The sequence below is a fragment of the Saccopteryx bilineata genome, chromosome 4, assembly GCF_036850765.1.
Source record: "Saccopteryx bilineata isolate mSacBil1 chromosome 4, mSacBil1_pri_phased_curated, whole genome shotgun sequence".
Taxonomy (NCBI): Eukaryota; Metazoa; Chordata; class Mammalia; order Chiroptera; family Emballonuridae; genus Saccopteryx; species Saccopteryx bilineata.
The window spans coordinates 56,495,382-56,523,035 of NC_089493.1; the positions used below are offsets into that span (position 1 = coordinate 56,495,382).

General features: G+C 41.6%; 1 protein-coding gene across 2 annotated transcripts; it reads right to left on the reverse strand.

Moving 5' to 3' along the window:
- Positions 1 to 1,703: 1,703 nt before the first annotated feature.
- Positions 1,704 to 27,282, reverse strand: APH1B (aph-1 homolog B, gamma-secretase subunit). 2 transcript variants are annotated; one of them, XM_066275874.1, is made up of 6 exons: positions 27,039 to 27,282; positions 25,188 to 25,358; positions 19,620 to 19,690; positions 18,720 to 18,842; positions 5,044 to 5,171; positions 1,704 to 1,974 (listed from the first exon to the last, which is right to left on the reverse strand). In XM_066275874.1, exons 1-6 carry the CDS (start codon positions 27,149 to 27,151, stop codon positions 1,807 to 1,809), a joined length of 774 nt encoding a protein of 257 aa, XP_066131971.1. In that variant the 5' UTR covers positions 27,152 to 27,282; the 3' UTR covers positions 1,704 to 1,806. The 2 variants fall into 2 exon arrangements, with proteins under 2 accessions (XP_066131971.1, XP_066131972.1); XM_066275875.1 differs by lacking the exon at positions 25,188 to 25,358.
- Positions 27,283 to 27,654: the final 372 nt, after the last annotated feature.

Sequence of the window (27,654 nt, forward strand, 5' to 3'; positions counted from 1 at the left end):
GTAAGTCAACAATACTAACCAACTACTTATTTTTCTTATTCTGTTCATCACAAAACACCATATTCTAATAGGAATAAAGCCCAGGTCAGTGGGTATCTTGTTCCCCGCAACACTGCACAGTAAATTTCACCGTTTAGTCTCTATGTCCTTGACTTTCTCCATGACTCTTCTAGTCTAAGGAAAATCTTGCATAAAAGTGGTAAATTGCAAACTCCAGCAGAAGCTCTGGTATTTTAGGGGAATCTATAATTGCTTAGGAGACTATTTACAGTCTTCCTTCTAGAAATCCTACTGCTCTTGAATCCCTGGATTGAGAAATTCTAGTGATTTAAACACAGCAGGGGATTTCATTGAGAAAGGTCTAGTTCAAATGTAAGGTTCTGGTCCCTACTTGGGCCAGCCCAAAATATTGGCCAAGTTTCCATTTTGAACATGTTTATGACCCCTCCCCACTCTAGTATGTCAAATTCTTCCATCTGTCATGTCACTGGTGAGCCCTGCCTTTGCTGCTCCAGAGTCATTCGAATGTTCTACTGCACAAATGGGGTTCGCTGAGGTTATCACTTGAACGTGTAGGCAATTTCCATTGTATACCATCAATGTCCTAAAAGCCATCAACTGGGAACAATTTCTAGTGAGTCAAGGCACAATTCATTGGATTTCCTCTTTATAAAGGATATCAAAAGAATTGTTTAGAGGCCAAACACCTTGGGATTCCTATAAAAGGAATGCTGTATTTGCTACCAAAACCTAGAAACATTTACTAGACATACTGACTATACAGATTATATAAAAGTATGAATTTGGCGGTTTAAGACATATTTCTAATTTGATACTACACCACTCGAGGGAAGTGCTGGTTAGTATCACAGGAGCAAATTAAAAATGTCAACACCACGCTGTGGGTTTGTTTTCCTCATGAACTTCCTCCGGCTCCAGTGCCGCCTGCCGCAGGTCACGGCCGCAGCGGCCCACAGGGCTGCAGACAGGACAACGGCCTCACCTCGACCAGCCCAGCAGCTAGCACTCAGAGTGGGCAGAGCCCACGAAAAGCCTGACCCTCTAGAAAGACAAAACTGCACAAAAATTCTTGGTTTTATAATACTTTCTTTCTCAGGAAGTCAGAAAATTGGTTTTTAGTTAAAGAAACTGAATCTGTGCTCAAAAACAATGTAATGCCTCAAAAAGCAAAATGTAAGATAGAAAAACTACAGACAAACACAGCTTGTTAATCAATAGCTTACTTTGGCTAAATTATCATAGTAAGTCAGTACAATTTATTACTGCATTTAAAAGCACAGCCTACCATGTTCTCGTAAAACGGTACCAGTGGAATACATGAAAACAGTTGAGAGAGATGCTAGCCCTTTAGCCTTTTGTGACTTCAGAACTAAAAGACAATGGCTGACCAGGATTTGACACTCAGCACCAGGTGAGTTAGGAGACAGCTAAACATCTTACCTTACTCACTTACGGTGGCCTCAGGAAATTCCTATTTGGACACTGATGTTCTCAACCTGGCTGCACGTCAGAGTCATCTAGGAAGCTTTTAAAATTACCAGCTGCCCAGACCAATTAGGTCTGGAGAGTGAGCCCCCAAATCAGCATCCTCTGTTTCCCCACCAGGTGAGTCTCGTGTGCAGTAGGATGCACCTCCTTTCAGAGAGCTGCTGCATGAAAGCCATAGCATATCTACAGTTCTGTTTTTACTAAATCCCACCAAGAAAGGGGATTTTTATCAAAAGGCACAGTTGTGCTTCCTCTGAAGACGCTGCTTACTGTTTGCGAGGTGCAGGCTCTCAGAGGTTATCTGGAGCGCTGGTTGAGAAGGAGGAAGTCCTTGTCTTGGCACAGCAGGCAGAGTCTCAGGCTTCGGCAGCTGCCTCCGGCAACAAAGAATGCCCAGACACCCATGACCACCAGGACCAGGTATGCCGACACCAGACTGATTCCATAATGAGGACTAATAAAGGTCTGCAAAGAAAAAACAAGTCAGCTTGGGTAATAACGGCTAGCTTATTAAACACATGGAGTAACCAGAGATAAAGAAAAATATAAAATACTTTTAATAGCTGGGGTGCGTTTTCCCAAACATCCGACATATGTCATGTCTTGAGGAGCACCAGAACCCACAAAGACACGTAGACCAACCTCGTCAACTGACACTGGCCCATTCTGTGCTTTTCTGTATTCAGTGGCAACCCTAGAAGGTGATCAGAAGCCAAAACCAAATGGAATGCCCAGCAGAAGATGCATATTATATAACTGGGCCCAATTTATAATCAGTTCTAGGTTAACTGGCTCTTAGAATCTGGAAGAAAGCCAGACAAGTCCAAGTTACGTTAGTATGAACCTTTAGTGTTTAAGGGAACATGCGGGAACAGCCTATCTCTTTCAGCTGCACAACTGCTATGGGTTCCAAAGGTTCCTTTGAAAAACTCTGATAGGATGGCCGAGAGGTACTGTGCCATACATAGTGAAGACCACAGTGTCTATCCTAACAAAGCTTAAATACTAGTAAGGGAAACAGGTAACAAATGAAGAAACAAACTAATTAAATAATTACAAATTGTGATGCATGTTAGATCAGAATGATAGCTGTGATCGTGACAGGGTACGTAAGAATAAGGTGATCTACTGAGAGTGGTCAAGGAAGGCCCGAGGCAGTGGCACTAAACTGAGACACACAGGAGGAGGAGTGAGCCAGCCATGTGTAAACTGAGGGAGGGAACCGAAGGAGCTCGGTGCATCCGAGAACCTGAGAAGAGTCCGTATGAATCATGTGTAGGGACGGAGGGGCAGCACATGAGATGAGGTCAGAGAGGAAGGCAGGGCCAGCTACAGAGACTTGAGGAAGACCAAGCTCGGATTGATGGATGAGAATCAAGTCCAAAGAGTGATACGCCTGTGAGATTTTAAAAGGCAGATGTCAGGTAAGCAGTTAGGTACATGAGAAGGACAGAGGGAAGCCTGGACTAGAAGAAGGAACATAGAGGCACAGACCATGGATGGTATTTAAAACCATGGCTATGCATGCAACTACTCAAGGAGCTACTGTAGAGAGAAGGTAAAGAGAAGTCAAGACCCAACCCTGAGAAATAAATTACTTGTGCTGGTATCCCAGAAGCAAATCAGAAGTGTCAACACCAGGCTATGGACTTAACACATTGAGAAAGAGTCAGCAAAGGAGTCTGAGAAGAGCACGCAGGGAGGAGAGAGGAAAACAGGACAGTGTGAGGCAGAAGTCAAAAGAGCAAAACATTTCAAAGAGAAGGGCAACTCTCTTTAAAGGTTACTGAGATGAAAAAAGAACAACATCCATTAGATCTGGAGGAATGGAAGTCCTTTTTGACCTTGACAAATGCGGTTTTAAAAGGCTGGTTGAGTAGAAGCCAGACTGGACAGTAGAAGTATGGGAGGGAAAGAAGTGAACAGAATTTGTGGGGATAACTGAGAAGTCTGCTGCGATAAGGAACAGGAAATGAAAGGGTGACAGATATGGGAAGAAGGCAATAATGAAGAGTTTTCTTTAAGATATGTCTGTTAGCTGATGAAAAGATGGAATGGCTGGTGATGTAGACAGGGAACACAATCAAAGGAGTGAAGTGCTTAACTAGGAAAGAATTCGGTCTAGAGCCCTAGTGGAGAAACTGACCTTTGACAGAAGGACGGAGCCTTTGCTGGGCCAGTGGCAGGTGGGGATACGGGTTCCCACCTAGCCTAGCATTTACACCTCACAAGGGAGGACCGGACTGGGTCAGTTCGTCACCGCACAGCTCTGCCTATAAGGGGCAGGAGAGTCTCCAAAGCGCCTCACTGCCTTAAAGCCCAAGGCCACTGGCTTGACGTCCAAGGTCACTGACTTGTGCAAGGGGTCACTAGCTCAGCTTGAGCCCACTGGTCAAGGCATGTATGAGAAGCAATCAATAAAAAAAACCCAACTAAGTAAAGCAACTACGAGTTGATGCTTCTCATCTCTTTCCTTCCCTACTTCCTGTCTCTCTCAAGAAAAATATACTAGAAAACAAACTTTCTTTTTCCTACTGGTTGCCCTCATGTGTATTGGCAAATAATAATTTTTTAATTTATTTAAAGATTTATCAATTTTAGATAGAGGAGAGAGAGAGAGAGAGAGAGAGAGAGAGAGAGAGAGAGAAAGGCAGGGGAGGAATATGTGCCTGACCAGGCAAGCCCAGGGTTTTGAACCGGCAACCTCAGCGTTCCAGGTCAACGCTTTATCCACTGCGCCACCACAGGTCAGGCTCATTAAAGAATTTTTTCTAGTGTCTGGCCTGAAGCTTCCTGCTCCTCCCCCTTCTCTCCATCTCCTCTCTAAAATGAATACATTTTAAAAAAATCTTTAATGAAATCAAACAACTTTGTCTTCCTCTAATAAAACTTAGGTGATTTACCTACCTATCGTTCATCCATTCTTTTATTTTATTTTTTTACAGAGACAGAGAGAGGGATAGATAGGGACAGACAGATAGGAACGGAGAGAGATGAGAAGCATCAATCATCAGTTTTTCATTGTGATACCTTAGTTGTTCATTGATTGCTTTCTCATATGTGCCCTGACCACGGGCCTTCAGCAGACCAAGTAACCCCTTGCTCAAGCCAGTGACCTTGGGTCCAAGCTGGTGAGCTTTTGCTCAAACCAGATGAGCCCACGCTCAAGCTGGCGACCTTGGGGTCTCAAACCTGGGTCCTCCGCATCCCAGTCTGACGCTCTATCCACTGCACCACCACCTGGTCAGGCCATCCATTCTTTTAAACAACTTTTCATTGAGAGTGGAATCTACCATTTTAAGATTTTACTTATTCATTTTAGAGAGAGGAGAGAGAGAGAAAGAGAGAAGGGGGGAGAAACAGGAAGTATCAGCTCCTATATGTGCCTTGACCGGGTAAGCCCAGGGTTTCGAACCAGCGACCTCAGTGTTTCAGGTCGACACTTTATCCACTGCGCCACCTCAGGTCAGGTGAATCTACCATTTTAGACGTGGACTTGAGCTCCAAAAAACACAGCACAATGGCAATACTCACCAGGGCTGACACCAGCAGATGCGTCAGAAGAACAGCAACAGGGGCATACCACTTTTTCTTCTCACAGCCATCAAAAAATACAATGCCCCAGAACATGTGCAGCAGTATGATAACCAGAGTCATGAAAGCTGAAAGACAGTCATCCATTAGGGCCCAGTCACATGAACAACAGATGCCAAAGCCCACTGACCACCTGGCCACGACACACAAGTGCTCAGGGCACTCCACACTGCTAGGCGAGCCCGACTAGCATCTGGCAGAGACAGGATCCTGATTTGCTCACGTGCTAACTTGGAAAGCAACATCCCTGCACAAGGGGTTGGCTATGTAGCAGCTTCTCTGGAACGTGAACCTGATAGTCAACTTGAACCTGGCTTTCATGGAGTTTCTCTGAGGAATGCAATAAAACTATTGCTAATCAACTTTTTCCAAATTAGCCTTCTGCACTAATTAAGAGAGACTTTTCTCAATTAAAAAGAACATCTTTTGTTTAAACAAGTCTTATAACTAAAGTGAAATTTCTTGGATTATTTTTAAAAAGGTAATGGAAGAATAAAAACTATTAAATATCTCAATAATTATCTAAGGTTCTTCCTAAGCAACTGAAATTGAATTTGATTAGCACACATAGCTTTTCCAGTGGAATACTGTATATGTGCGTGTGTGTGTGTGTGTGTGTGTGTGTGTGTGTGTGTGTGTCCTGGATAACTTTATTTATTTAAAATGGTGAAGTTCCACATATAGGCATACAGATTTCCTTTTTTGGCCATGTAACAAAATACAATTAACACCAACCAGTTTTGCAAAACTAAAAGTCTGGTGACTCTCTTTTACACTGCTGGTAGAAAAATAATCTAGTGTTACAGTACTATAATGCAGGTGGCCGAGGCCAGGCAGGTTCCCATTGGATTTGGGCAGACGGTAGAGGAACTGCGAAGCAGAAAAGCGCTGGGCTATGCCCATTTATTAGAGTCTCACAAGGGCAGACGAGTCTCACATCAGGTAGGGGGAAAACAGCTTCTCACAGCAGCCGGTGAGCAGAGGAAAATCACCCCTTGTGGTGGCAGGCAAGTGAACAGGAAAATGGCCCCTTACAGTGGCGGGCAAGCAATCCGCACCAAGGGATAGCACCTGTAGCCTTCTGTAGGCTATGCACACGTGGCTCCGTCACGTGCTCACACTAATCATGCAAAGTGCAAGGCAGCAAGCCTGTTTTCCCTACAGCTGTGTTCCCTATAACTACCTACTAAAATTTAAAATTTGCATACTCTACTGCACTCCAGCAATTCCTCAGCTAGATCTATATTCTGAAGCAGTCTGTTCTTAAATCAATCGATCACTGACACCTGAGAACTTGTTAGAAATGTAAATTCTTGGGACCCACCCCAGACTTCCAGAATCAGACACAATAAGCCCTGAAATCTCTTTCAACAGCCCTCCAGTTGATTCTGATGCACAGTCAAGTTTGAGAACCACTGCTCTACAGAAACTCATATATTTGCACAAAGAGATATATGATTATTTATGTCACTATTTATAATAACAAGAAATGTCCATCGTTATCAGAACACATAAACTTCAGTGTATTCACACATGGAATACTATGATCTACAATATAAACGATCTCAAGAATATAAGACTGAGTGGAGAAAAGAAGTATACTGTGGAAAAATGACTGTTAGTCACTTACACAAAGCCAAAAAACACAAAACAATATTTAAAAGTAAAACTGTTGTGTTTGGAGAAAGTTAAGTTGTTACATCTAGTGATACAGCATGCCATCATTTCCATTAAGGATGGTAAATAACTAAAGTAGAAGAGGGAGGTTTCTGTTGTTTAAACTTGGGGACAATGGCAGACTAAACTAAAATGATATATTTTAACTCCAGTGATGGTCCTGGAAGCAGAAGCTACCCTGAAGACAGATGTCTGGTGATGTGACGGTGTAGAGTTGAGACCACTAAAGGCACTCAGGAGTTAAATTTAGGTCAGAAAAGACAAGGGTAAAAACTACAACCTACACAAGCACAAATGTTCACACTGTAAGGTTTTCTTAAAATCTACATGTCAATCAAAAGAGAAAGCAATGACAGCATAATGTGTCGTCTATTTGTCAGCTCATGTTTGCCCTTCTGTCTATGCATCACCATGAACACTGAAACTATAGGTAAGTCCAGGAGTTCCGCTACTTGGAAAATGCTCTTAGAGAATTTTCAGTTCATTCTCCTCCAAAAGAGCATAATTTTGTGAGTGTCAGACAAGGATCGTCAAGATATCATTAGCCCTTACCTTTCTTTCAAATTCTAAGTCTATATTTGTTTGAAAGGCCCTTTTCTGCTTTAAAAAAATACTTTGATGGACTGACCCTATCTCCAAGGTAAAGTTTATGTGTATGCCTGTCCATGCCAGGCACTGTTCCAGGCACTGGGGTATCATGGTGCACAATACCCAGTCTCTAGAACTCTGCCCCATCTTTTCAGTTTACTGTCTTATTAACACAATCTTTATTATATGCTGCTTAAGTGTCTGTCTGTTGCCGATAGCTTATTGGTTGCTTGCATAACTGTACTAGCCAATGGGGTGAAGTTGCCACGGCATTCAAATAGTCCCGCCTTCTGGCATGCCACCTCACAAATTGAGGTTTAAGATTGGAGCAGGGGTCTTTGCAATGGTACAAGACTAGAGGTTCTCCAATTGAAAAATAATGTCATAATAGCTAAGTCTTTGACTGGCTCCTCTAAAGGTGAAATACATGTCATTCCAAGAATTGATTTGGCTCCATCTCAAACAGGGTTGCCGTTTCAATTGAGACGTAGACAATTTCCTGTAAAACTTGCCTTTACTATGACCATCAATAAATCTCAGGGCCAAACGCTTAAGTGTGTTGACATTTTTTTACCTGAGCCTGCATTTGGACATGGTCAACTTTATGTTGCCTGTTCAAAAGTTCATGAAAGAACGGATGTAAAATTAAAAATAATTGATGGTTCTCTGCAAGGCGAGCTTAAAAATGATGGAAAGATCTACACAAGAAATGTTGTGTACAAAGAGATCTTTGACATGTGAATTAACATTTTATTATTTAAATCACCTTTATTTATTGAGCTAGCGGTGGCTCTTAAGAAATGTACCGCCAGTGGTTTCCTTCATTACACTCTACTTTAAGCAATTAAGCAAGTAGAAGGGGGAAACCCCGTGGGGCAGTAAGTAAAGGGAGTCCTCGCTGCCTGCCCTGGGTAATTCAGTTTGAATTAGCAGATACCTTTGCACAAATCATTTTAATTACAATTAATAATATCTAGAACAGCGGTCATTTCGTATGACCGCCGGGTTTTCTAGTATCTAATAAGTGAACTTGACTCGAAGGAACCACTGACATGAACAGGATATCTTAAGGCAGGGGCCCCCAAACTTTTTACACAGGGGGCCAGTTCACTGTCCCTCAGATTGTTGGAGGGCCAGACTATAAAAAAAACTATGAACAAATCCCTATGCACACTGCACATATCTTATTTTAAAGTAAAAAAACAAAACGGTAACAAATACACTATTTAAAATAAAGAACAAGTAAATTTAAATCAACAAACTGACCAGTATTTCAATGGGAACTATGCTCCTCTCACTGACCACCAATGAAAGAGGTGCCCCTTCCGGAAGTGCGGGAGGGGCCGGATAAATGGCCTCAGGGGGCCGCAGTTTGGGGACCCCTGTCTTAAGGGGACCTCCTGGACAATTATTAAAACACTATATTTCTACTCAGCCTCTTATTTATTCAGCTAGCACTCATTTCTGTCTGGCTTCCAGGATCATCATAAGTCTTTACTATTACAATGTGCTGTTTAGAATTTTATTGTTTATTCTCTCCCCAATTGGTAGAAGTCCAATAGAAACCGAGACCTGGATATCTAAACTATTCTGCCACATACATAAAGCTAGAGCTACATACAAACCATTTTGATACTTTTCTCCAGTAAATGGAATTAACTCCAACTAGAAATGAAGATTTGCTAACAATATTTTAGGGTACTATCTTTTAACTACAAAACCTTTCTCATCTCATGTTTTTTTTTGTTTTTTTTTTTTGTATTTTTCTGAAGCTGGAAATGCAGAGGCAGTCAGACAGACTCCTGCATGCGCCCGACCAGGATCCACCTGGCATGCCCACCAGGGGGCAATGCTCTGCCCATCTGGGGTGTTGCTCCGTTGCAACCAGAGCCATTCTAGTGCCTGAGGCAGAGGCCATAGAGCCATCCTCAGTGCCCGGGCCAACTTTGCTCCAATGGAGCCTTGGCTGCGGGAGGGGAAGAGAGAGACAGAGAGGAAGGAGAGGGGGAGGGGTGGAGAAGCAGATGGGCGCTTCTCCTGTGTGCCCTGACCGGGAATCGAACCCGGCACTCCTGCACGCCAGGCCAACACTCTACCACTGAGCCAACCAGCTAGGGCCTCATGTTCTTAAATATAAAATTTTGAAAGTCCTTCAATGAATCTAACCCTAAACTTTGTTTTCTTTTAATATTCTTTTTTTTTTTTTTTTTTTGTATTTTTCTGAAGTTGGAAACGGGGAGGCAGACAGACTCCCGCATGTGCCCAACCGGGATCCACCCGGCATGCCCACCAGGGGGCAATGCTCTGCCCATCTGGGGCGTTGCTCTGTTGCGACCAGAGCCATTCTAGTGCCTGAGGCAGAGGCCACAGAGCCATCCTCAGTGCCCAGGCCAACTTTGCTCCAATGGAGCCTCAGCTGCGGGAGGGGAAGAGAGAGACAGAGAGGAAGGAAAGGGGGGGAGTGGAGAAGCAGATGGGCGCTTCTCCTGTGTCCCCTGGCCAGGAATCAAACCCGGGACTCCTGCACACCAGGCCGACGCTCTACCACTGAGCCAACCGGCCAGGGCGAGTTTTAATATTCTTAAAAGAAGAAAAAACTTCTGTAAGTTAATCATAAGATTATAAAAATTAGTTTATAATGCAAATTAATGAAAGGAGCTTCTATAATATTATTTTGTGTGTGAGAGAAAGAGAGAGGGACAGATAGAGACAAACAGGAAGGGAGAGAGATGAGAAGCATCAATTTTTCATTGTGGCTCCTTAGTTGTTCATTGGTTGTTTTCTCATATGTGCCTTGACCCAGGGGTTACAGCAGAGTTAGTGACCCCTTGCTCAAGCCAACCTTTGGGCTCAAGCCACCGACCATGGGGTCTTGTCTATATCCCCACTCTCAAGCCGGCGACCTCACGCTCAAGCTGGTAAACCCACAACTCAAGCCAGATGACCCTGTGCTCAAGCTGGTAAACTCAGGGTTTCGAACCTGGGTCCTCTGCATCCCAGTCCGACGTTCTGTCCACTGCGCCACTGCCTAGCCAGGCCATAATTTCTAATGTTATGAAACAATCAGAAAGCTGAACAAATCAAATAAGTACTGTTGTGTGAAACTGTGGCTAATTTAATAATGGACTTTCTCTTCTAGTAATCATTTAAATCAAATTATCTTGGTACAGAATGTTTCTATCTAATATAAGCAAAATGTTTCAGTGTTATCTTTAAGAGGCTACATTTAACTATTTGATTCTTTTATACTTCCTGAACATACCCCAAATACTCTAAGTTCATAAATATCTTCATTTTCACATTTGACCCTCTCTCCCTCATTGCTGATATCTACATTTCCAACCTTGCAAAGACAGCCTTAAATAGTCAACTAATTATAGTACTGGATCCTGCCAGCACAGAAGTTGCTATCTTTTGGTTTCCCCTGACGACTTGAGTAGCTCTGCCCATGCCAGAGAGAGCCAAGGGCTGCTGCTGGGTGGTGGCAGCCACAGACAGGATGTGATTAACAATGGGCTTCTGGCTTCATTTTCCTTTTTAAAAACGTTTTCTTGATTGATTTGAGGGAGAGAGAAACACTGATCAATTTCTGTATGTGCAGAGATAGAACCTGCAACCTTTGTGCATTGGGATGATGCTCCAACCAACAGAGCTACCTGGCCAAGGCTGTCTTATTTATCCAAGTAAGAAAAGGGTCTGGGGTATCAAGATTCTGTGAAGGGAAAGACTTGCTTCCATCCCTCTTGGTTGCAGAAACTCTCTGGGTTTTTGTTTTTTTTTTTTGTATTTTTCTGAAGTGAGAAGCAGGGAAGCAGAGAGAGACTCCTGCATGCAACCGACTGGGATCCACCTGGCATACCCACTAGGGGGCGATGCTTTGCCCATCTGGTCCCTTGCTCCATTGCAACTGGAGCCATTCTAGCGCCTGAGGCAGAGGCCATGGAGCCATCCTCAACACCCGGGCCAACTTTGCTTCCATGGAGTCTTGGCTGCAGGAAGGGAAGACAGAGATAAAGGAGAGGGGGAAGGGTAGAGAAGCAGATGGGCACTTCTCTTGTGTGCCCTGGCTGGGAATCAAACCTGGGACTTCCACACGCCAGGCCAATGCTCTACTGCTGAGCTAACCAGCCAGGGTGAAACTCTTTTGGTTCTTGAGTGATCTCTAATGACCTAGCCCAAGTAGAAGTCAGGCCAAAGAACTAAATTAATGTTTCTGAAAATGCCTTTTCTGAAATAGGGATTATTTAACTTTAAACTTTTGCTTTAAAAAATTTAAGAGAATTCTGTTTATCTAGTTTATTGAAATATAAATGTACATATATTACTAATCAAATAACATTCTCCAAGATTAAAGATACACTTTGAAAATCATCTCATATTATATAGCATAAGGAAGGCATAGTACTGTTTTTTAATACCAACCAGATCATAAAGGAGACGTCCTGAAAGCAATTTGGATGACTACAGGTGTTTAGGTAGCATTTATCATTTCATATTTATGACAGTGTTCCCCAAGTATGTTTATGAGTCAAAAAGACTGTCAAGGATACAATTTTATATTTAAAGCTCCTCTAGCAAATGTTGAAGAACAAAGAAATTCCCTCAGATTAGCTCTTCAGTGTGGAGTCAGTCAGTGGGAAGCCCCTTAGAAGTTGTTTGATCTAGTCCCCTATGCAATGAAAAAGTAGATCCCACAGATTCTAATACTCTCATTTTTGGAGTTTATTTCATTAAACAGTGACTGTAGGAAGCTCATTCTCAGCTGAGCCGCCCGAGGATGGCTGCCTGTGCTCTGCACACTTGGTAACGCATCACAGGCCGCTGCAGTCTATGGCAGGCCAAGGGTTAGTAAAAGGACATGCCACAGGTACAATTTTCCATTCTGTTATTTGAGCAGCTTGACTCAGACTATTACACAACTGATATAGTGAAAACATATATTTAATGATAAAACTGATGACATATTACAGCATACAAAATATCCTTGTGTCATAGCCAGCCATTAGCTGTGATAATATTATAAGAAATTAAGACCCTAATAAACTCAGAAAAGGGTAAGAACTGCAGATTAATTTCTGTTGGCTGTCATTTTCTCTGAATGATCAACAGACGTTATATTTTCTCTACCACTTTGTAGTTGGTAATGTAGTAATTTGAGATAGTCTTGCTTATAAAGAGCTTTCATTTAAAAATCTAAACATTTAACAAACTGCCACATTGTAGAGATTATATTTTAAAATATTTTTGTGAAAGTGAATAAATGAAAAAAGAAACTCACTGAGTTACACAAAGAAGATTTCTTCTCATGCTCAGTGGTCTAAAGCTGACTGTGCTTTGACCAAGGCTGGGCTCAGCAGGGCAGCTCTGCTGCGGGCTGCTGGGTTTGGCACTGCAAGCTGGACCCACGCCTGCTCTGCACATGTTCATTCTGGAGTCCAGGCTATGTGGGCATTAACTATGGAGGGTATGTCTCATGGCACATGACCAGAGCCCAAAAGGGAAGACCAACTATTCACTTTTTAAGGTTCTGACTTACTTCACATCTACAATTGACCAATTAAAGTCACATGAGTGAGCTCAAAGTCAGGGGCAGGGAAGTACATTTCAGCCAGCATGTGGCCAGGCAACGATGTGTATGTATAATTCTATTACAGAGGAATGACAAATTGAGACAAACATGGAATCTTCCATACTTCTCTTACTTTCATTTTTCTTCAAGCTCAATATTCCTCCTTCCTTCATACCCCATAGGACACAGCTTCCAGATTTTTCACCATACTGACAATGTTCTATACCAGGGGTCCCCAAACTTTTTACACAGGGGCCAGTTCACTGTCTCTCAGACCGTTGGAGGGCTGGACTATAAAAAAAAACTATGAACAAATCCCTATGCACACTGCACATATCTTATTTTAAAGTAAAAAACAAAACGGGAACAAATACAATATTTAAAATAACAAGTAAATTTAAATCAACAAACTGACCAGTATTTCAATGGGAACTATGGGCCTACTTTTGGCTAATGAGATGGTCAATGTCCCGTTTCATATTTGTCACTGCTAGCCGTAACAGGTGATATGACGCGCTTCTGGAGCGGTGTCGCGTGTCTCCCGCGTCACCGGAAGTAGTACTGTACGTGAGCGATGCTGTGCTTTGCGGCACCACCACATGCAGTACTCCAGGAGTACAGGATGCATTCACTCACTGACCACCAATGAAAGAGGTGCCCCTCTTAGAAGTGCGGCGGGGGCTGGATAAATGACCTCAGGGGCCACATGCGGCCCGTGGGCTATAGTTTGGAGACCCCTGTATCTATACCAAATTTAGTTCTTCAGTATTCCTATTAAGTCACAATGCTCAAAATTGAACACAATACTCCACATGTGGTCTGACCGTATTAATTTCTCCTGGAGAAAAGTTTAGTGGTCTTTCTGTGCCATGCTATGATGGTATCCTTATACCCCCCCGTGTTTACCACATCTCCTGATTGCATAATTTTCTCTTGTGCTTGATTTAATCTCGTGTTGTTTTTGTACAGTAACATGTTGCACAGGCTTGTAGCCTAGAAGCAATAGGCTATACCACATAGCCTAGGCATGTAGCAGGCTACATCATCTAGGTTGTGTAAGTGCACTCTGATGTTTGCACAAGGAAACAATTGCCTAGTGACACATTTCTCAGAATGTATTCCCCAGTGCATGACTATATTCATCCATTAAGTCTCTATTCAAATAGCACTTCCCCCATAACCTGTGCCTAGCTTTCATTTTTTAAAATAAATATTTATGGGTCCATCTAAAAACAAAATATTCCACAAGGTGCTGGTAGTACTGCAATGAACAAGACAGATAGCCCTTAGCATCTGGTTGGAGAGAAAAGACCTAAATAAGTAACTACACAGCTGACCAATTACTACAACTGCAGTAAGTACTATGAAGGAGAAGTACAATACTACCTGAGCATGGGTGAGAGCTTGCCTTCTGTGTGCTCATGGTTCCTCATCATCACAGTATTTACAACACTTCAGTATAATTAGCTGCTATCATTATTCCCTACTATGAGTAGAAGGCATAGACATTTACTGGGCTGTATTTTCATAGCTTGGTATAACTCCTATTGAATAAAAATGCTTGATAATTATTTGTAAAATGAGTAATTAAGTGATCAAATTAATATTCACTTTTTTTTTTAATGAGAGACAAGGAGAGTGCAGACAGGCTCCCGCATGTGTCCCCACCAGGATCTACCTGGCAAGCCCCCACAGAACAATGCTCTGCCCATCTGGGGCCGCTGTTCTATTGCTCGGCACCTAAGGTGAGGCCATGGAGCCATCCTCAGCATCCAGGGCCAATGTGCTCAAATCATTCGAGCCATGGCTGCAGGAGGGGAGAGAGAAAGAGAAAGAAAAAGAGAGAAAGAGAGAAAGGGGAAAGGAAAGGGTGGAGAAACAGATGGTCACTTCTCCTGTTGCCCTGACTGGTCATTGAACCCGGGACTTCCACACGCCAGGCCAACACTCTACCACTGAGCCAACCAGCCAGGATCTCAAATGGACATTCAAAATACTAAAATAATGAGCCAAGATAAGACTTGAACTTAAGACTCCAATTCCCATACTTGTGCCTCTATTTAGCATTACTAAAAAATGGTAATAATTCTAATAAAAGTTAATGCTAGCGTATTACACAATTACAAATTAAAAAAATAACATACATATTCATATTATTTAGAAACTACACCTATCTATAACATGAAAACTCATGTATATACAGGTATCATACAGTATATATATTACATTAACATAGATATACTAATTAATGACCCCCATTCCTTTTTTTATTATTACTTAGGCATTTATAATTGGATATGTTAAACTAACATAAACTTATAGCTTTAACTGAAAAATTAAAAATGAGCTCATGGTTAAACAAATGGTAACAACAGAAATTATAAATAACACACACAGATATATACAAATTAGGGGTTATTTTTTAATGCAATAAAAAGTAATTTCTTAAATGTACAATTCAAAGCTTATGCTCCAAAGAACAGTGTTATAACAAATAAGAGGCTCTCGCATGTGATAAAGTAACAGCTACTCTTTCCCTCTACAGGGACATATTCATGTCATGGCCAGCCTGCCATCCTAACTTAGCTAGACAGTAAAATATTTTATTTTCTTTCCATTTTCCCATGAATTTACAGAAATTACAACTATAATTCTCAAATTGTTAGCATATGTTTCTTTTACTTTCTTCCAAGAGAATCATTTAAAGCTAGTCATAGGAAAACAGCCTAGCTCACTAAAGTGAATTAGCGCCATCTAGTGAAAGAAACTGGCAGAAAAATAAGTTCCATTAAAAGAATGCTACCTGAAAACCAAAGGAAATTGCTGATGTGGCTGGCGGGTTATGTATAACAGGCCCATTTAAGAAAATATAGAAAACATAGCAGTAATACTCCTCCTGATTATGTTTTTGTTTATTTACATAGGACTGTAACAGATTTTCGGTGTTAGTATTACGTTTGTTCTAAAACACCAGCTACTCAGTACTATAATCATTAAAAAAATATTATAGCCCTGGGCTCAGTCAGTTTGTCCCAAAATACTGAGGTTGCAGGTTCAACCCTTAGTCAAGGCACATATGGGAAGCGACTGAAGAATGCACAACAAAGTGGAACAACAATGAATGCTTTTCTCTCTCACCTTTCTTCCATCTCTAAAAGCAATATACATATATATATTCTAATTATGGAATGTTTAAAAAGAAGATAAAAAGGGCTTTGACTTCCTCCTGTAGACCTTGGAAAACCATTACACGTTTTTGTATGGGTAAGGTTAGTTTGGTGGGTGCGTCACTGATGGATTCCCATGGAAAGTGTGTTGAGAGAAGACTAACCAGCTGAGGGTTGCTGGTAATCTAGACAGGGGATGCCAAGGCCTGAACTGAAGTGGTGGATAAGTGTCCAGTCGGATTGGGGGATCACTACAACATGCAGAAATGTCTTTAAACTTCTGCAGCAATATATATTTTTAAATTTGGTCATACCTCCTTACATGTTCTCTATTATTGAACTGTAATTAATATGCTTAATCATTTTTTTTGGTCTTACTCCCCCTAGTAAACAACAACTTCCTTGAGGATAGAAATTGCTTCAGTGTAGATGTTAAATAATGAATTTAGCCTGACCAGGCGGTGACTCAGTGGATAAAGCGTCAGACTGGGATGCCGAGGACCCAGGTTCGAGACCCCGAGGTCACCAACTTGAGCGTGGGCTCATCTGGTTTGAGCAAAGCTCACCAGCTTGGACCCAAGGTCACTGGCTCGAGCAAGGGGTTACTCGGTCTGCTGAAGGCCCGCGGTCAAGGCACATGTGAGAAAGTAATCAATGAACAACTAAGGTGTTGCAATGCACAACGAAAAACTAATGATTGATGCTTCTCATCTCTCCGTACCTGTCTGTCTGTCCCTGTCTATCCCTCTCTTTGGCTCTCTCTGTAAAAAAAAAAAAAAAAAAAAAAAAAAAGAATTTAAAGATATGTGAATGGGGTCATTTATTTCAATTACATAACTTGTGTAGATAACAAAACATAACTGGGGTTTTTTAAAACTACTTATAAAAGATTCTTGTGAAATCTAGGAGAAATTTTATGTTAGTTAAATACATTACCAACTCTCAAATGTGTAATCAGTGCATCATGATGACAATTTTTTTAAAGACTTTATTTATTGATTTTAGAGAGAGGAGAGAGAAAGAAACAGGTGAGGAGGAGCAGGCAGCATCAACTCCCATATGTGCCTTAACTGGGCAAGCCCAGGGTTTCGAACTGGCGACCTCAATGTTCCAGTTCAACGTTTTATCCACTGCACCACCACAGGTCAGGCATGACAATTTTTATCTGATGGATATAAAAGCACTTTGAAATTAGTTGATCTTTTACTGCATCTTTGGATAAAAAGGACAACTCATCTATTATCATTTTTTTATTTTAAGAATATAGTGGCCCTGGCCAGTTGGCTCAGTGGTAGAGTGTCGGCCTGGCATGCAGGGGTCCCAGGTTCGATTCCTGGCCAGGGCACACAGGAGAAGCGCCCATCTGCTTCTCCACCCCTCCCCCCTCCTTCCTCTCTGTCTCTCTCTTCCCCTCCCGCAGCGAGGCTCCATTGGAGCAAGGATGGCCCAGGCGCTGGGGATGGCTCCTTGGCCTCTGCCCCAGGCGCTAGAGTGGCTCTGGTCGTGGCAGAGCGACGCCCCCTGGTGGGCAGAGCGTCGCCCCCTGGTGGGCGTGCCGGGTGGATCCCGGTCGGGTGCATGCGGGAGTCTGTCTGACTGTCTCTCCCCGTTTCCAGCTTCAGAAAGATAAAAAAAAAAAAAAAAAAAAAAAAGAATATAGTATAATTTATTTTTAAATGTTCAAAAGCAGGAAAACTAAGTATTAATTTTCTTTCAAATATACATATGACAGTAAACTTTCATGTTTTACCTTCAAAACAAAATATGTATAAATGTTAAAAACTTAATTTTCAAACCCTATTAACCTAGGGAATAACTCAAAATCAGGACAATGCTTACCTGTGAGGGAGGAATAATGAGGAACAGGGACTCAGAGTTCCCACTAATGTTCTAGTTCTTAAGGAACAGGGAAGATAGGTCATTATTCTTTAAACAATACATATATGTTTAAGTATACACTTTTAAGATTTCTTTTTAAATTTATTGATTTATTGAGAGAGAGAGAGAGAGAGAGAGAGAGAGAGGCAGTGAGAGAGGAGCAGAAAGCATCAACTCATAGTAGTTGCTTCTCATGTGTGCCTTGAGCAGGCAAGCCCGGGTTTGGAACTGGCAACCTCAGCATTCCAGGTTAGCACTTACTGCGTCAGCACAGATCAGGCTAAGTATACACTTTTAGATATATGACATTACTTCACATCAAACAAGAACCATTTTTTTCCCTTTCAATTTCAAGATTGAATTATACTGCCTATCCCAAAAAGGAGCCAACATAAATTAACTAAAGATTAGGGCTTATACTAAAGATAAACTAATAAAAACAAAAAAGAGCATATAGCCTGTAAAAAGTCACTGGTAGTATATCAATTATACAGCAACATTCTTAGTATATTAAAATAAAAATAAACTTTATACCAGTTAAATTCCACTCTAAAATTCCAAAATACTCTAACCAAACTTTTTATTTTCCTAAGCCTTTTCTTTGGGGTGTGTAACAGTGTTTTGCCTTTAAAAGTATAACATAAATTTCTATTTATTTGAATTCCTAAGCCAGGAAATTCTGATAGGATGAGCATTTAGACCAGAAGCCTGAACATTCAGAGCTACCAAGCACATACCTGAGTTCAGGAAGAACTGAGGAGAGTCTCCATGAATGCCCACTGTGCCTGGCCCCAAGGAGTCAGACAGGGTGTTTACAAAGGAAAATACTCCACTCATGATTCCAAAGCCCAGGCCAGAAACTAAAGAGGAAGAAAAACACTGTTAAACCCCTTCCTGCTATAACTCGTCTTCAAAGCACATCTCCAAGGATTAGGAAATACTATTTTGTTGAAGGGTTTTGAAAGGGTGCACATGCTATTGGGGAAGAGTGGAAAGCTGGCTCAGAAAAGACCGGTGCTTGGCTATATGATGAATCAAGTGAGAAGGGGGTAGAAAACAGGAAATGGATAGTGGAAGGTAGCAGAGAAATGAAAAAATAGAGAAAAAGATCTAGCCTGGCAGAGAAGCAATAGGTGAGATAAAGAAGGACACGATGCTGAAGCTCTGGCTTTAGTTTCTGATAACGGAGTCTCAGAATTAAGTTTGATGGCTTAGAACTGGGAACTGCACGTAAGGGTGACTGTGCATTGTAAGGAGTGATCCCTGGGCCAAACTGGGTGATGCAACCTAGAGACCTAGCTCCAATCTTTAAAACACAATTCTAATGATTACAGCCAAAGTCATGATAACCACCCAGAGAAGGCAACAGTAACCTCACTTGGAAATTGTTAATTAGAGTGTTAAAAACCTAACTTTTAAACCAGGCTAGTATTTAATGGGCACACAGATAAATGTCACCTGCAATCACTTTCCTTTACATAAGGACCCTGAAAACCTAGAAAAAGAAACAATGTACACCAACAGACCAAGACAGTAATAAAATACTATCTGATATCCACAAAGATATAAAATATAAAACTGATTTCTATGCCAAATTTGACTTTTTTTCTTAATGACAACATGTAGTTCTAACTTACCATAGGCCAGCAATTGAATAGAAGGTGCTGTCTCATCTGGGTTTATAGTCTTCAAACCGTCATTGGCTTTTCTAAAATAAAACCGCACAATTTTTTTTTTTTAAAATATAGTATATCAGGAAAATACACAAGATACTTCAAAATTCAGATACTTACTGAGGCTTTTGATAAAGTTATACTCTAAATCTGAAATCCATTTAAACAAAAACCCAGCAAATTTTCCTAAAATCAACCAAAATTTCCAATGCACTGTTGCCTTTTACTGGACTTTCATATAAAAGAGGAAAATAAAAAAAATACACAAGTAAGCAAGCCATCAGAAAAGAAGCAATACTTTTTGAACTTAGTAAACACTTAATCCAATAATTTATGGCATCTACCACTCTGAATTTCTCCCTTTTCCCAAAGAAATACAGCTTCAAGCCCACTGTGATGACACTGTTATAACTTCTACCTGGACTATACTTAATGTGAAACCCTCCCTTCTGGCTTCCACTCCTCAGAACCTCAACTGTACTCAACCTTCAAGGTCTAGTCCAGGCAGCAATTTTTTAAAGAAACCACCTTTACCAACGACTGGAGATCCTTATTTCTTTCTCTTAAATCCTATAATACTGATGGTCTGAACTCCTATATGGGTATTTAATCATATGGTCATCTGATTCTAAAATATTTTACATATTTGTTTTATATCCCCCCCCCATGAAATAGGTTTCAGGGGAGAATAAAATGCTACCCTCAGAAAAGGAGTTACCTGAATAAAAGATTAGAATACTGCTTAATAAGAAATGATCCTCAGAGTGATCGATCATATCTGTGCTTCCACTGTGGACAACTGACCAACTTACCGAGTCCCTGTCCCCAGCACTGATGTGTTAGTAATGTGAGGTGTGGCTGGCAGGTTCCACTATCGTCATTATTACTAACCCTCACTGGCTAGAAACTCTGCAACAATCCTTGATTCAAAGGATATTTAACTTATATTTACTATAAATATAAATATCATTAAATTAAAAGCAATGCAGAGTTCAACCAAAACAGTAATAATCAGAATGAAAAAAGGTCTTTTATTTTTCTAAATGCAAAAGAAACAATTAACGGCCTGGCCTGTGGTAGCGCAGTGGATAAAACATCAACCTGGAACACTGAGGTCGCTGGTTTGAATCCCTGGGCTTGCTCGGTCAAGGCACATACAGGAAGCAACTACTATGAGTAGATGCTTCCCGCTTCTCCCCCCCTTTCTCACTCTCCCTCACTTGTTCTCTCTCCCCCTCTCCAAATATCAATCAAAAAAAAAAAAAAAGGAACAATTTGCTACTTCAGTGTTCTTCACTCGGTAGGATCATTTGGTAGCAAGGACATGAACCAATGACTGTCAACTTCTTTCCCTGGAGCAGTAACCAAATAAAATGTCCAACTTTCCTAAAACAACAAACTTATCTGTCACAACAATGTTGTTAAAGGTTAATTAAAACTTAGAAACAGCCTGACCGGGCGGTGGCGCAGTTGATAGAGCATCGGACTGGGATTCAGAGAACCCAGGTTCGAGGCCCTGAGGTCGCCAGCTTGAGCAAGGGCTCATCTGGTTTGAGCAAAAGCTCACCAGCTTGAGCCCAAGGTCGCTGGCTCAAGCAAAGGGTTACTCAGTCTACTGAAGGTTCGCGGTCAAGGCACGTATGAGAAGGCAATCAATGAACAATTAAGGTGTTGTAATGCGCAACGAAAAACTTGATTGATGCTTCTCATCTCTCCGTTCCTGTCTGTCTGTCCCTGTCTATCCCTCTCTCTGACTCTCTCTCTGTCTCTGTAAAACAAACATACAAACAAAAACTTAGAAACATAGTAGTAATAATCTCCATCAACACATGAATATAATGGTATAATAGAGTCCATAAATTTTGGAGGATTTGTTTTATATAAATTGCTTAGAATGAATAAAAGATTATTGCTATTTGGTATAGCAAAGTACTGCTACCAAAAATGTATTAAATATATAAATTCAAAAATTAGTAAACTTCCACCTGGCCTGTGGTGGTACAGTGGCTAAGCATCGACCTGTAATGCTGAGGTAGCTGGTTCGAAGCCCTGGGCTTACCTGGTCAAGGCACATATGACAAGCAATCAGTGAACAACTAAAGTGAAGCAGCTATGAGTTGATACTTCTTGTTCCCCCACCCCTCTCTCTCCTCTCTGTAAAATCAATAAATAAAATCTTTTAAAAATTAGTAAACTTCCTCTTCTACATTACAAGTTTGTGAGAGGAAAGCTTTATGGCACTAATAGTTCTCCATGTTAGGATCAGGAAGTGAAAAAGTACAAAACACCATCAACTTCCATGTTCCTGACAGACCACATGACTGAGGATGTAAGGGACAGTGTTCTTAACATGACTATTGTACTGAAGTGGAAAATTCTTTGTTTTCATTTATTATAGCTTCCAAGAACAAAAAATAAAAACCTCAACTTTTCAAATATAAACTTTAAAAACTACTAATAAATCATTCTATCTTTTCCCATTTGTTATGATTCTTTTTGTACATGTGTGTAACAGAGAGACACAGTACCAAAGAATATGCATATAAGTTAAATACATGGTTTTAGAAATTTTAAAAAGGTTGCGGGTTCAATCCCGAGACAGGGCACATACAGAAACGGATCAATGTTTCTATCTGTCTCTCTCCCTTCCTTGTTCTCTCAAATCAATAAAAAAAAATTACATATACTTATTCCTCTTAAGAAATTATAGCAATGATTATCTTAACATTTTTTTATAAATGGAAGATTTCCCCAAATTACCAAATATTTATGGTAATAGCATTACAAGGCAAAATTAAATTAAACTGCAAGGCTTCGATACAAGCCCCAAAAATTCTAATGTATGTTTTAGGCAATGTACAGGACCATAACTTGGATTTTTAAAAAGATATTAAGGTAGAAAAGGCTATCAGTTATGGCCACAAGGCAATTTCTCTCAGCACAACTCATTGCTAGGCAGAAATTAAATTCACTCATTCAAGAAAAAGTACTATTCCTAACCTTGACTCATAAAATAAACGTATATTAGACTGCAACTATAAATATTGTGAGTCAAGTCCATATATGTAAAAAATACTGGTGCAAACTGTACACATTTTCATCTTGGCATCAAATTCAGATAGCAAAAATTTGATGTAGCTGTAATTTAAATTTAAATGTTCAAAATGTACTTTGGCAGTGGAATACTTAAACTACTGATTAAACCAAAGTTCCTATATTTGAATGCAATGTAAAATGAGAAAATTAAATGTATTTATATAAATGTTAGCCATGAATAAAGTATAAAAATAATTCTCAAACTTCTTTTAAAACATGACTATGTAACAACCAACATTTCTAAAATCTGCTAGGAAGATATTGTACAATATCCCAAGGCTTGCTAAAGATGCATTTCGCAAAAGCAACCAAAGGTACCTATTAATACAGGCTTTTCCTAATACCTTTTTGCAAATTTCCAAAGTTCCTTTTGGAGCAGTAAACATGTTCTTCCAGAAGGCCAGAGAGGCTTCTCTGAGCTTGCTAGCATAGAAGCCTACAGCCTGACAGTCATAATTCCTTCTGCATGTGGCCCTAGTCCCTCACTGCCCTCATTAAAAAAGTCAACCAATGTTCAGTGTACAGCCCTTTGGAACCACAGGTTAGTGCCAATCAAGAGTGCATTTCAGGGGGGAACTGTGAAGAAACAAGCAGATGTCCATTTAGCCACTCTAGGTAAGTCAGGTTTTAGAATCTCAAGTCCTAAATCCATGTCCTAACCTGTGAAAATCTAGTAAGAATTTTGCTTCAAAATTAGAACTACCGTATGTGAAAATACAAAAGCAACGAGCCAAAGATGCTGCTGACAGGAAAACCCAGCACAACCTGAGCTGAGGTCATAAGAGTGCAGGGCCCAGTCAAGGGCGGGAAGGGCCACCGCCCTGGGCACTCCCACCACCACAGCGGGGTACTCTGCTGGCTCCCGGCACAGGCAGACTCAGGGCACTGACAAAAAGCGGCATGCCTACTGACAATAAAGAACAAAGACTGCAATAGGTTTGGAAACCACAGACGTGTCTTTTAAGGGCCAGGTAAAAAAATGAGGAACATTTAGCTGTGAGAGAGAAGATAACTACTACATGGCAGAGATTTCATTCGACTATGTGGTTCTTTAGTGGGGCAGAGGTCAGAAAAAGGGAGATTTTGATTACCTTAATAATACTCTAAAGTTAAAATTAAATTTTGGAATGGTAAAAACTGCTGCATATCAGAGACAGTCAACCACAGACAAGTGCCCGTCTCTTAAGGATATTATATCCCTGTGGAAACTTACCTTTTATCTCTGCTATTTGTGGGCTGCTTTTTAATATTTCCAAGAACTAATAAAAATTTCATTTTTAAACCTTTTCTAAGATATTATTTTTGCTTATAAGCAATGGCTTCAGGGTTTTTGATTTGTAATTTAAATTGCTTCATTATTAAATTTCAATATCTCTTATTAAAAGCAACAAGTGAAAAATAAATAAATAAATAAATAAAAGCAACAAGTGGTACAGAGATGTGTTCTAGAACTGTTCACCTGAAACCTGCAATTTTTTAACCAGTGTCACCTCAATAAATTCAATTTAAATAAAAAAGTAAAATAAAAGCAACTAAAAAATACGGAAAGCCTAGCATACCAGCAAGAAGAAATTAGCAGAAGTTATTATAAGAGATATTGTTGAGGACCTGTCTTGGTTACATCCATGAAATGAATGGAGTGGCTTAACTATCTCATTTGCCAAAAGGGAAAGAGAAAGCTCACTTATCCTTCTACTAAATCTCACCACATAATCAAAGTCAATCTCATGACTGCCTGAAAGATAGTACGGTTCTAAGTTCAAGCTGTGTTTCAAATTAGTGGTTTCATGTGAGGTCCTCATGAATCCTAGATGACATACTTTCTGGCCTAAAGCCCCCTAAAGGGAACTCATGCCCATGGCTTTTTAAATATGTGTTTTTCTATTACAGATATGAAATCACATGAAATATCTCAAAATTAACCCCTATCTTCCCTAATACAACCAAAATAATGGCAGGCATAATCTTCATAAGAATTATTTATTTTATTCGGTGGCAAAGGGAAGCTGATATATATTCTAAGGTGGAATGGTTGGGTTGTTTCAATGCCTATTTCTCTAGCTTATTTTTCTTCTTGGCACTTATTATCTTCTAATATATAATGTGTTTTCTTATTCATTCCTTTGTTGTCTGTCGCTTTCCAATGTAATATAACCTCAATGAGGACAGACACTTTTAATCATGACCTATCCCCAGTGCCTAAAACAATGCCTGGTATTGAGTAAATTTTCAAAAAATATTTTTTGAATGAATGAATGAAGGAATATCTACAAGCTAAAATACTCAATATTTTCAGATTGGAAATGTTCTAATCCCTTGACTTCAAACTATGTTGGAAGGCATGGACCCTCAAATACCACACTATGTTAATGTTTCAAATTACTAAATTCATAACTCAGATTAACTGCAGAAAAGGTAAACAAATATTTAACTTACTTTAAAAGTCTATAATATGCAAACCGAAACATTTCTTGGATAAGGACTGAGATTAACACTCCAAAGATCAGCAGATATTTCTGTGTTGGTCCATCTTGGTTGCCAGTAATGGTTCTTGCCATGAACCAGACAACGGAGGAAAGCAGTAGAGATATCAACCAGAAGAAAGCTCTGAAATTTAGGGGGGGGGGTGTCACAAGTAAACATAAGTACAAGAAGTATTTAAAAAAAAAGTAAGTGGCCTGACCAGGCAGTGGTGCAGTGGATAGAGCATCAGACTGGGACGTGGAGGACCCAGGTTTGAAACCCTGAGGTCACTGGCTTAAGCATAGGCTCATCTGGTTTGAGCAAGACTCACTAGCTTGAACCCAAGGTCGCTGGCTTGAGCAAAGGGTCACTCGATCTGCTGTAGCCCCCTGGTCAAGGCACATATGAGAAAGCAATCAATGAACTAAGGTGCTGCAATAAAGACTTGATACTTCTCATCTCTCTCCCTTCCTGTCTGTCTGTCCCTATCTGTTTTTCTCTCTGTCCCCTTCTCTCTCTGTCTCTGTCACACACACACACAAAAGTGCTAGTAAAGCAATGTTCTGGACCCATTGTTCTTAATCAGTGGTGAATTTTCTCTGGTGAAATGAACGTGTAATCCAAAAGGAATTTGGGAATTTTCCTAACAATCACTCTTCTTCAGTGACCCTGCTACTTATTAAGCACATCTGCAGACTATATGCCAAGGGCTATCTAGCTGGAAACTTTATTTACTACTCTTCCTAATTAATGCTTTGCTCACTGATGTGCAAATATAAGTGTATTTTCCAGGAAAAATGTTGACCTCTCTAATAACAGGAAGTTGGTATAAAATCCAGAAGTTGAAAACCTACACTCTGATCTAGCTCAGTTTTCCAGGCCTGGTTTTTACAACATTCCTGTGGATTTAAGTGATTATAACAAGCTTTACAAACCTTTTGCCCAAACCTCCATAGCTTTTTAAGTGATACTGTGATGCAGCACTTTCTACATGGTTGCAAGAGGTGAAGAAACTCGGAAAAAGTGAGCATCACTGGCCTAGCCTAGCTGTTTCCCTCGGTGCCAAGTGGGACTCAAGGGTGTTAGGGGTACGTGGGAAGCCTCAGTAGGAGCTGCCGGACAGAGGAAAACTGAGGATTATGACCATATTCACCACCAGAGTTCGGTATTTACCAAGCTCCTGCAAGAAAACCCACTGACAGGTGCTTCTGTGTTTGTACAGACTCCCACTCTTTGGCTGCACACCTGACTCACCTAGGAACTTAAAAAAAAAAATCCTTAGCCTGAATCCCACCCCCTACATTCCGATTCAGCTGGTCTGGGATAAGGGTTGAGGCATCGGTATGTTTTAAAGCGCCGGATGCCCAGGTGCTATGGCTCTTAAACCCTTTGGGATTGCTGCATTTGCGAGAATCTGACGTTAATTGGGGACCCCCGTCTCCAGAAAAATGTAAGATGCATATTTGAACTTATCCACACTTTTTTTTTCATACAATTTAAGTGGTTTCACGACTCACTATAACCCACCCACGGTCCCTAGGCAAAAACTCGGGAGCCAAGTAGCAGGGTTTTTGAGATCTACAAGGTGAGCGCCTTTGCCAGGGCCCGCCCTCGGGGGTCGCGGGACTCCTGTTCTTGACACGCTGAGCCTCGCAGGCGGGCCGGGCACCCAGAGGAGCGGGGTCTCGGCTCTCCCCATCTCAACCCTTCTCCTCTCCACAGCCCAACAAGGTAGAGCCGTGCGGTGGGGACGCCAGGGGTCGCCGGTACTCCCGGCGGGGGAGTGGAGCTCTGGGTCCGGGTTTCCCAGCCCAACCGCCTTACCCGACGATGAGAAAGATGATGCGCAACGGCTCTGTGGCGATGGTTAAGATGTAGAGGGCGAGCGCAGGCCCGAAAGCAACGAAAGCACAGCCGAAGAACACGGCCGCCGTCATGGCGAGCGCGGAAGCCGGCCGGGGGGAGCCTCGCAGGGGCGGGAGGTACTCCGGACGCAAATACAGCTGAGCGTAGGCCGAGCCGAGAGCGGGGCGCCGCGGGACCGGCGCGGCGGAGTGAAGGTGGGGCGCGGGGCGGGGCGGGAGCTGAGCGAGCAGGGAGGTGGGGCGAGGAGCGGGGCGCGGCGACGGGGCGTGGCCGTGCTAAGGGCGGGGCGCGGCGACGGGGCGGGGGCGGGGCTGAGGACGGGGCGGGGCGGGAGCGGGGCGCGGCGACGGGGCGGGGCCGTGCTAAGGGCGGGGCGCGGCGACGGGGCAGGGCCGTGCTAAGGGCGGGGCGGGAGCGGGGCGCTGGGGCGGGGCTGAGGGCGGGGCGGGCATCAGGCTTCACCGCCCGACTTCAGTTTCACCCGGTGTCTGAGGCCATCAGGGCGGAGCTGCAGTTCCTGATCCTGCGGCGGCGTTAGTTGGCGACTTTAGTCGCCACCCGCACCTCTCCCCTT

Excerpts from the sequence above, each read along its gene's own strand:
- APH1B (XM_066275874.1), bottom strand. The coding sequence starts at position 27,151 with ATGACGGCGGCCGTGTTCTTCGGCTGTGCTTTCGTTGCTTTCGGGCCT. Across the intron at positions 18,843-19,619 it reads TATTCAATTGCTGGCCTATG|TTTCTGGCCTGGGCTTTGGA; the intron begins GTAAGTTAGAAC and ends CTTCCTCTTTAG. Across the intron at positions 5,172-18,719 it reads TCAGTTCTTCCTGAACTCAG|CTTTCATGACTCTGGTTATC; the intron begins GTATGTGCTTGG and ends ACTGTCTTTCAG.